At 40.4% G+C, this 10755-nt stretch overlaps 1 protein-coding gene across 2 annotated transcripts; it reads left to right on the top strand.

Moving 5' to 3' along the window:
- Positions 1–4673: 4673 nt before the first annotated feature.
- On the top strand, positions 4674–10388 carry LOC104241632 (uncharacterized). 2 transcript variants are annotated; one of them, XM_009796570.2, is made up of 7 exons: positions 4674–5000; positions 5831–5890; positions 7631–7749; positions 8994–9133; positions 9486–9636; positions 9728–9884; positions 9958–10388. In XM_009796570.2, exons 2-7 carry the CDS (start codon positions 5878–5880, stop codon positions 10050–10052), a joined length of 675 nt encoding a protein of 224 aa, XP_009794872.1. In that variant the 5' UTR covers positions 4674–5000; positions 5831–5877; the 3' UTR covers positions 10053–10388. The 2 variants fall into 2 exon arrangements, with proteins under 2 accessions (XP_009794872.1, XP_009794873.1); XM_009796571.2 differs by having other exon boundaries at positions 9961–10388.
- Positions 10389–10755: the final 367 nt, after the last annotated feature.

A 10755-nucleotide genomic window follows, 5' to 3' on the forward strand; every position in this document is an offset into this window, starting at 1 on the left:
TAATAGTATTTTTTTGTCGAATAAGTAATAGTAAAAAAAGATAACACCACATATCTTCATAATTTTTTTAACGCTAGACAACTAGTAGGCGCGTTTGAAAATTTAATATTATTCAAATATTTTTAGTTATTTTTATTTTAATAAATAAAAGGGACATAGGAAAAGCATAAAAATCAAATAAATTACAGTTTATCCAAAATTAATTTAAGCCAAATATAGCCAATAAAGCGACGAACCACGGGACTCGGGGAATGTCTTACACCTTCTCCCCGGTCAACAGAATTCCTTACCCAAATTTTGGATAAACTGTAATTTATTTGATTTTTATGCTTTTCCTATGTCCCTTTTATTTATTAAAATAAAAATAACTAAAAATATTTGAATAATATTAAATTTTCAAACGCGCCTACTAGTTGTCTAGCGTTAAAAAAATTATGAAGATATGTGGTGTTATGGATATGTGGTGTTATGGATTGTGGTCAACAAAATTCCTTACCCGAACTTTATTTTCGCAGACCGATAAAAAATAGAGTCAAATCTTCCTCTGACTAGGGATTCAAATAAAAGGTGACTTGGAACACTTAAAAATCAATTCCAAGTGGCGACTCTGTAAATAAAATAATCCTTACTCAAGTTTGTCACTTTAATTGGAAAAACTCTTTGATCCACAATCCATAACACCACATATCTTTTTGGAGGGGTAAAAAAGGGGTGTGACACCACCTTCTCCACTGCCATCTCCGGGAAGTTCTCCTTCAGCGTTCGCGCCCCCATTGGCTTTTGGCGTCGCCGCGTCATACTCGCAATTGACGCGAGCCTCCCGCGCTTTCACCCGCGCCTCTTCATATGCAACCTCAGTCACATTACCCGCCTCCCACAAACTCTTATATATATCCCGCTGGGCTTCGGCGTAAACCTAAAGCTCGTGCATGCGGCGGGGAGCGACAATGGAGGAAGATTCAATCTAAGTCAACAGTCGCTCATTTTCGGCCTCCAATGCTGCGACCCGATCTCCCAAAACCGATGCCTCTTGGTCAATCTTGGTAATTCGCTCCTCAAGCCTTGCCTCCATAAGGGTGGTCGTCGCTTTCTCCGACTCCTGCTCAGACTTGAGGACGCGGATGGTGTTCTCCATGGCCGCTGCCCTTGCCGAAGCCGCGGACCAAGCACTCTCGATGCTCTCCAACTTAGCAACCTTGTTCTCCAGCCCAGTCAATTCCCCATCCATTTCGCGCTTAGCGCCTCGACCTTGATCAAGTTCTGATTCATCCCCCACTGCATTGACCTCAATTTCTCCTGCAGATACTCGCACTTTGCGGCGACTCCTTGCCCAACTCAAGCTCCTCGTCCTTTATTCGAAGTTGCTCCTCAAGTACACTCTTGCTACGAATAGCTTGCATTAATTCTTGGTCCCTTTTCTCCAACTCCCTGCCAAGAGCTCGACTACCAGGGTTTGCCTTCAGCCGCTCATGCATCTACCGACACTTGTTGCAGTAGCGATGATATTTCTCTAACATCTTCAAGAAAATCTTGGCCCGAATGTTGGCCGTGCGAATGCTCTCCACTTCCACCATATACGCCTGAAAAATGAAAAGACGGGTTAGAATCCTATCATCAAGAAAGACGAGGGAAAAGCGAAAGTAAGCGTAATATACCCGTAAGCCCATAACGGTCACCTCGTCCATCAAGTCAGCATTGGGAATGGTCTGAAGGGCTGCATTCTCGACTGTGGAGCATAGCATGCTGAACTGCGGCACCAGGTCCACCGTGTCCCCCAGAAGAATGACATCCAAAGGGATCTCAAGAATACGGGCCGAGCCTCTCGCACGAACCACCGAGTGAGTAAGACCCTCCTCAAACATCCTGACATCATCAAGGTCGAGGTCCGATTCAGATTCGTAATCGTCGACCACAATGCCTTTTCCTCTTTTAGTAGCTGAAAAGGAAGCATGACCAACTACGGAGGATGAAGGCACATCCGAAACTACAACGACGGCCCCAGAAATCTAACCTTCTGCCGCGATAGGTTGCTGACTACCGACAATGGCGGGAATCTTTAATTGAGCCAAGATGACGGTCGGTTCCGTCCCTATGGGTGGAGCCGCGACAACCCCATTTCCAGATCCTGTCGAGGGAGAGTCGTCTAGATGAATCACTGTTGGGGGCGCTGTCTCAAACTCCACTCGCTATCTTTTTGATGGCCCCTCTTCTTCCCTAGTAGGTGGAGATTCTCCCGTCGGGCGAATGATACGGGTCGGAACTTCGGCTTGAGAAGTGGCCCTCGCAGGAGTAACCACGGCCGTAGACTCAACCGAAGCAGCCCTCGACGAAGGTCGGGCGGTGGGTACCGCGATAGGGCGAGTAAATGAGGTTGGCTGCCGGAAAGCTAATGGGGAAGCCCCCACTCTCCGCACCCTTCCTGACATCGACGAACAACACGTGATGAGTTAAATACAAAGAGGGAAGAGAGAAAAACAACGAATAGAAACGACATCTTACCAGAAAGAGGCCTGCACCCATACTTGTCATAGAAAGCTGCCCACGTGCGGACCCCCACCGTATGAGAGAGAATATCGCTTACCCACTTACGGATATTTTCGACAGGTGGATGGGGCAATTTCTCAGCTGCAAAACATAACAGGGTTTAGTGCTGTAACGGAAAATGGTCGGATATATCCCTGATTAAAATCATGAGACTTACGTGCAAAGTTCCATTTCTCAGGGAACCCCATCGGATCCGCCACAATGTATTCAGTCCGCACATAGAAATAATTCTCATAAAAATCACAGTTAGTCCTGTCGTCCATTTTCACCACCAGACTTTTCGACCCCCGAGAACGCATGTGAAGCATCGTGCCGCGGATAAGCTAAGGGGCGAAAATGTTGAGCAGGTGATCCAAGGTGATCTCACGACCGACGAGTTCCGCAAACTTGTGCAACATAAGGAACAACTTGTACAGGTACGTTGAAAGTTGGGCGGGGCATACCTCATAAAAACGGCAGAAGTCTACCACCAGGGAGAGGAAGTGTGTATCCAATCAGGAAGGGGTAGGCGTAAAATACACAGTACCCAAGACGGTCAAAATGAACTATGTTTTTTCCTTCCGCCGGTCGCATGTCGATGTAGCTGGGGATCCACCACCTGGTTGTCAACTCTGCAATGTCTTCTTCTATCATAACAGAAGGGACAAGCTCCGGTACGACTGCTAAAGTCGGTCAGTTCTCTCCCAGGGCGAGGTAAAATCTCAACTATCGACGGGACCTCTTCGTCTTCCACTACATCTGCTCCTCCAGTGGCCTAAGCAGGACTTTTCGGTGCCAGAATTGTGATAGAAAGATCAGTGCGAGAGGAATCACCGACCATTTTGTCCAGAAGATACGGCAAAAAAACAACGGAAAGAAAGGGTGAAAATTTTCAGTTAACAATAGGGCAAACAAAAATTTGGAGTGTCAGGAAGAAAGTATATCTGCAGAATTCTTTCGAGTAAACGGCAAAGAAGTGAGTCAATCGAATGATAAGTTCTTTCTATTTATAAGAGACATAGATCCCCCGAGCATGAAACCCAAGAGTGGCTAATCAAATCTCATAGGGCACGAAACGTTTCAGTTCCCTAGGAACGTGTGTCATAATGGCGGTAATCATGAAATAACGCTTTGATGCCAAACGACGTTTTGGTTCTGAAACAGCCGCAATGGTTCACGTGTATCGAAAGAACGCCACCACCTCTCCTAAAACCCAAGTAATGTAACTAAGGAACGAGAAGTCAGAAGTTAGATTTCGTATGAATTCGTAGCAATTATGATTCGTCTTCCGAGCCCGACAGAGGACGACCCCGATAGACGGAGGGACTAATTGCATTGGTCAAAATCTGACTATCACGACCGAGCTGACAAATGTCCTGCCCCAGTGACTGGGCAACAAAAGATAATATAGCCCACTCTACATCCCACTCCCGACACCCGTCGAGTCGGAATAAGCAATGTCTAAAAGAACGACCAAGACACACTAGATGCGAGAGAGCGTCGGACCAAGTAAATGACAAGGGTGCCTTGACTATATATAGTAAAGGAAAACCATCGATAAGGAAGAGACTCCTCCCCCTTCTCTCCCCCAAGCTCTCTTCTTGTAATCTTTATAGAAAAGAAGCAATCTGCAGAGGAACATGTAAATCTATCTCCCCCATTGATCGATGAGGGTCACAATGTTAAATTTCAATAAGACGGACTACCTATTTTTTATCCTATATATAATCCATACTATTAGCTCTTTGATCTGGAATTTATTATGTCTGACTAAGATTTACCCCTTCATTTTCTTCGATTGATTTGTTCATAAAGGTTCCGGTATCTTTTGAGTCAAACACTTACTTGGATCCATTAGTAGCTTTCATAAAATTCCTTGTAACTATACAAGATAGAGAAAATTGATCGGTTAAAAAATGAACTTCACATGTCAATTCCCTTAATGTATCACTCAAGATATATTATACTATCACTTAACACTTGTGTTTATTCAACATCATAATCTTTTTATGACCACACTCAAAAATTATAATGATTCTTCACAACTAGTTTTTCAAAAATTTGATGCACACACCACCTAAAAATGGAACCAAAAACTAAATTTTATTTAAACCCATATTTAGGGGACTTATTTCTCACACATTTACCTCAATGCAGCCTCTATGTCTTTAAACCAAAAACGAGGGTACAAACTGTAAATCAGGAATAAATCAATCCCATTCCTAACCAGACCCGGATCCGTCTAATAGAATCTGGATATTAAAACGGGAGACCAGACGCTAACCCTAAACGACCAGATTTTCTGGATTCTTCTTCTCGTTCCTCTAGTACCTTCAATCTCCTGAGCTGCGCGCAAGCCGATAAGAATTGCGGAGTCTACTAGGGTTTAGCGACCCACCGATCGGAGATTTTCTGTTCGGTCGCTTTATCCACCGTCGGAAGGCATCGTCGGCGAGACTCACCCATCCATCGTACTGGTACATGCCTTTTCCTTTAGCAGTGGTGAATTCATAACGTATCTCTATTTTATTGCTGAATTTTCACTTTAACTATTTTGGATTTTTGATAATTAAATGTGAATTATCATTTTCTTTTCAAATTAGCTTAGTTCCTTGTCGCATCCACGATTATAGATACTATATGAGTGATTGGGCGTTCATACAAAAAGCGTTTTTTTTTTTGTATACAACTGCACAATTATGCTTCAATCCCAAACTAGTGGTATGAATATAGATTCACTCCAAATACCCTCTTTATTGCATTGTTGAATTATTTGTGGATTCTTTAAATCTCCTACATATGCCCCCAAGTATTGGTCTACTGGTAAGAATGCAATACATGATGTGTGGGTTAGGCGCGGTTCTAATTTTCCTGGTATTTAAGTGGAGAGGGTAGAGGGCAAAGTGGAAAAGGCAGAGGGGCGCCCCAGGATCCACCAGGGGATTCCTTTTCTTATCAAAAGAAACCCCCCCACATATCCCTACACTGTCATACAATGTCCAACCTACTCCCGTCAAACAGTAGACCTAGTGCATGTGTGGCAAGAACACAAATGTTAATGGACACTTTCTTTTTCAATTTTTAGTGGTTTTTTGATAAGTTTGCATGGATATTAAATGAATCCTGTGGGCGATGTGACGTGCTTGATTCATCTTGGAGTTTCATATGCACAATTGAACTGTTTCAAGTTGTTAATTATGCTGTATATTGATGATTTGATTAAAGATCAATATGGAATTTGGAGGTTGCCATTGCTGATAATTTGATTTCTGTTGAAAGTAAGCTGAGTTTTTGTCTACTTGTGCAGATACTCGAATTTATAAGTTTTTGTGGACAGAAGAGAATCAACTAAAGATGGAGGATTGGGGTAATGTTGATATCTCTCAAAGTTTTTATTAGTACTCTTCCTGTGAAAAACTAATTCAGTTACTTCTGATGCTTATGCGTTTTGCTTTATTTAGGAAACAATTTATTGTTCCTTTTTCTTTTCTTTTTTGACAAGTAGGAAGCTGTTTATTGTTATTAATTGGAAGGCACTAAACATAATTTTTTGTGTATTCCATATTTTTGTGACATCTATTGTTTCATGATTGATTATTGTTATTTATAGGCTTTCTGTTTAGCTTTGATATTGGGAGCGATGTGTCCCTTGCCGAGTTCTTACATGCAAAAGTAGTATGATCTTGTCTGGTGTTGTATATGATTATATTCCTTGTAATTGATATAGTTCAGCCAACCCCCTAAAAGCTATGGTTTAATATACAAAATTTTCCGTGCCATTATATGTCTTCAACTAGTGGATGAAATGGAGTAATCTAATTTGGAGATGCAAAATATTATTTAATATCCAGCTTTTGTTGTAGCTACTCTTGTACCAAATCTTCTATGAGCTTTCGTGATTTTCTTTTTATTCAAGCAAATTTTGAGAAATAGCACATTAATCATGATGCTGCGGGACGCTAGGGGTTTGAGGTGTGCAATTGTTGCCTGCATTACCTCATTGCTCTGTCAAACCTCAGTTTAACTAGGTGTGCGACTTAGAACAATGACTGTTGTTATTTTTGCTTTCTTCTTGAGGGATGGTGTTAATATTAATGTAATGTTGGGTTGGAATGCAGGACATATTAACTCAAAACTTTCCTTGTTCCATCTTGATACTTTGACACCGACAATTTTGTTTTAACCTCATATTATATGCATTGCCTATTGCTCATACCAGGGGTTTGTGGGGGCAGAAAGGGAAAGGAATAAACAATAATCTAACAATTCATTTCACTAATCAGTGGTAAACTGCTTTCTTTATTATTATAGGAGTTTTATACTTTACTTGATTCTGGATGTTTATGTGCTGAGTGCACTTCACTTGAACTCAATATGTTTTTTGCATAACGTTTACATATAGCTGCTTGCATCGAAAAGGTAAATAACCATAGTCAAGTGGTCAAATATCTACAGTATTGGTATCGGGACAGCTTGCACACCTTGGCTATTCTACCTGGTACCTTCAACCTCCCACTAGCATAGGTACCAGGTATCTCTACCCACCAAGGTTTAGGCAGATGGGAATAAATCACCTATAGTGTTTCTTGTCTCCGCTATTTGAAACTGAGACCTCATTCATCTACTTCATTGACCACTAAGCCGCCACACCTTTGTTACTTGGTAATATGCTATGCACGTTAGGTTCCTATTTTTAGGAGATATTGCATGTGCAAACAAGTGTATTTAAGGGATTGAGGATTTGATTCATTTATCTTTCCGGGAAGACTTGGATACCCTGTCCAAGATATTGCATGTTCAAACCAGTGTATTTAAGGGATTGAGGATTTGATTCATCTATCTTTCTGAAAAGACTTGGATTCCCTGTCCATTTACATTGTCTCTCACTCTACTGTGCATGCAGAAAAAGGGATGTAATTCCCCTCAACCTAATACCTCTGTGGATAAAATCTGTTTTATTACCATAGTCTTTCTGATATAATTGCCTATGTTTACTGATTGGCTGTTTATTAGTGAATTCTGAGTTTGGTATAACTTGACAACTCTTGTTGTTTTAAGCTGCATCATTGTCTGCACGATAGTCTATAGCTTGCATATTTTGTTTCAGAGGATGTGCCAGTTCCGGATCTTCTTAAGAAGGAGCAACCAAGGAGTAAATGGGATGACGAAGATGCAGATGATAATGATGTAAAAGAATCGTGGGAAGATGAAGAGGAGCCTGTTCCGGTATGGTTGACTAGTTATTGATTTCCTGCTTCTGTTTTGTGAACCAGCTTGCGGTATTCGTCAGTTCTAAAAAAAATCATCTTAGTTAAACTGTCTTGTTCCAATAATCCACCTCTTTGCCCTGCTAGTGTTCTGTGTTTATCAGTATCTTGAAATGTAGGAACTGCTCTTCTGGGTTGAGAATATCTACTTGGATTAACTTATCAAAGAATTATCTAAGTGGATTTGGATGGTGTTGTTGCTGCATCAATGGGTCATATTGCTGCGTTTTGCATGCTAACCTGGAAGTATAATAGAGTAATATTTTGAATTCTGTTTGCATACTAGGTGAATCCCATTTGTTTGAGTAGGTTGTTGCATTCACAAATTATTTAGTTATCATACGACGATGAAGAAAAGCTACGTAGAGTGGGGTCATGCGCTATTTAACCAAGGAAACTTTCATGTGAATATACCCTTTTTTGGAGTCAGTAAAACACTCCCATATTAAATCATCAAAATGTAAAACACAGTTTAGATGCTTCTATATCATGTCATTGTTTGCTGCTGGTGCAGGAGACCCGTGGCAAATTCCTGTGTGTTTGTGTATGAGTTCATAGACTAGTAACCCTCACTTTGTGTGTATTTCTCTGAGAATAATGGTATAGGCCTAATCAAGATATAATGCAGTTTTCATAATTTAATATAGCAGAACAGAACGCGTGATACTCTTGGTGAAAAGCTAAGACTGCTTAGGTCTTAAAAGCTATTTTAGCTTTGTAATCATAACACTGCTTAGAGTTGTTAAGAGCTGTTTCAGCATTGTAATTATAAAACTGCCTGTAGTTCCTTCTCCATTTTCAATTTACTTATGAGAATGTGACAATAAAGGCTTTCCCTGTATGATTGGGTTGTCACTAATCCATGAGGAAAATGCTTGAAAGCGATGTTATTGCATAACCTGTTATTTGTTTCATCAGCTGTTTGTAGAAGAAAATTACTCATGTCATACAATCAATTTTAGCAGTAGGGTGATTCTCTTCCGTGGAGTATTATTTTCTATAAGAAATTTAATTATTATCGTTCATGTGTTCCGTAAGATTATATTCATATCATTGCCTGTATTTTTCTATTCAACGTCTCATGCACCATGCCACGTGCTCGGTGATTCTCATGTTCTGGTGACATGTGTCGTCAAGTACCGTCTCAGCGTGAAACGTCCTACGTCTTGGTCTAATCAATTTAAGCTGTGGTGGATTGATCAGGCACCTAAACCAGAACCTCCTGCTGAGAAGGCCCCCAAGAAGTCTGCTGCAAAAGCTAGTGAAAAGAAAGGCAAGGAAGCTGAAATTCATACTAAGGAAGAGCCTCTAGATCCAGTAGCAGAAAAACTTCGCCAGCAAAGGTTATAGAACTTCCATATTATTTGTCGCTAATTTAGCCGTTCATGCCTCAAATAGAGTTGTTTTAGCTGAATAAGAAGTTGGTGTCATGCCAAGACAATATTCTAGTTAAGGTGAAATTATGTGGGTGGGTGACAGTTAAAGGTGTAATTTATCTTACAAACTGAAATAAACAAGTCAGGTCGGTTATAATAAGTTGAATTTTGAATCTGGTCGGGAATTGTGTGATGCTTTCCCTGTCTGTTATTGGTTGGGTTTCCAGGGGAACAAGATAATACAATTTGGTTAATTTCGGTTCTATGACATCACACCTCAGGAGTTATTTAGAATTATTTTCGCATGTCTACTTTACAGGCTTGTTGAAGAAGCTGATTATAAGTCCACAGCTGAATTGTTCGCCACGAAAGGTGGTGATGACAAGACCATTGACAATTTCATCCCCAAAAGTGAGAATGATTTCTTGGAATATGCTGAGTTGATTTCTCATAAGCTGCGACCATATGAGGTTTGGCAAGTTTAACCTTTTCATTCTTTTCTGATTTCTTGATTGTTGGGGCTTAATTTTGACTTGGCATTAAATGCTTGCCTTTTTTCAGAAAAGCTACCATTATATTGGGTTGCTCAAGGCTGTTATGAGATTGTCAATGACTGCGTTGAAAGGTGCAGATGCTAAAGAAATTGCCTCTTCTGTTACTGCAATTGCAAATGAGAAGATTAAAGCAGAAAAGGAAGCCAATGCAAGTAAAAAGAAAGGTAATGCTGTGCCTACTTTTGTCTATGATAATTGTGATTTCCAATGGCAGGGCTTATGACTTTTCCGTTGCAGCAGGTGCAAAGAAGAAGCAGATACATGTTGATAAGGCAGATGATGAAGCTGTGGTAAATGCATATGATGGTTATGATGATTATGATTTCATGTGAAAGGGAAACTTAGCAAACACATGCCTGTTAGGCCGACATTATCACCTTTCTAGTTACATCAGTCCGACAATCTTTTGGATTTACAAGTGACAACTGTGAGGAAGATCCTGCAGCCTGTTATCTCCCAATTCTGGAGGCTTATTGAGTGTCAAGTTTTTTTTTTTTTTTTTTTTTTTTGGGTTTACATTTTGAGGTCAATTACTGGATGGAGATCCTTGGTAAAATATTTTTCAGTTGATCTGCGTTTTCTTGTATGATGTGGATCTTAGATTTTGGACCTATAGATTTCCTGTTACTGTCTTATTCGAGACTATTTATATGGACTCTTTCTTCTCATGCTTTTCTTCTGTTGCTGACTATTTGGCGATTTGTTTATATGATAATTATTTGATAATGTTTCTGTGGAAATCAAATGGCCCAGAGTTGAACGGATGTAACTTTGGTTCGATATAACCATATGAAACTCTTGTTTTAAGACTTGGATTGCCAAATTCAACCTCTGCATGAGAGCGTGAACCTTTGGCAATTCTGAACGCCTCAACTCTTATTCTTTATGTTGTTATTTCTTGAGAAGTTTACGTAATTAATGCCAAAATTGACACATCTTGATGTCTTACGAGCTGGTTTAGTTGACGCAAGCCATGATCTTAACAAATAAGATGTACTAGTAGCACTAAGAATCGAAGTTGAGGTGGTTCGGTTT

The sequence above is a fragment of the Nicotiana sylvestris genome, chromosome 2 (assembly GCF_000393655.2).
Source record: "Nicotiana sylvestris chromosome 2, ASM39365v2, whole genome shotgun sequence".
Taxonomy (NCBI): Eukaryota; Viridiplantae; Streptophyta; class Magnoliopsida; order Solanales; family Solanaceae; genus Nicotiana; species Nicotiana sylvestris.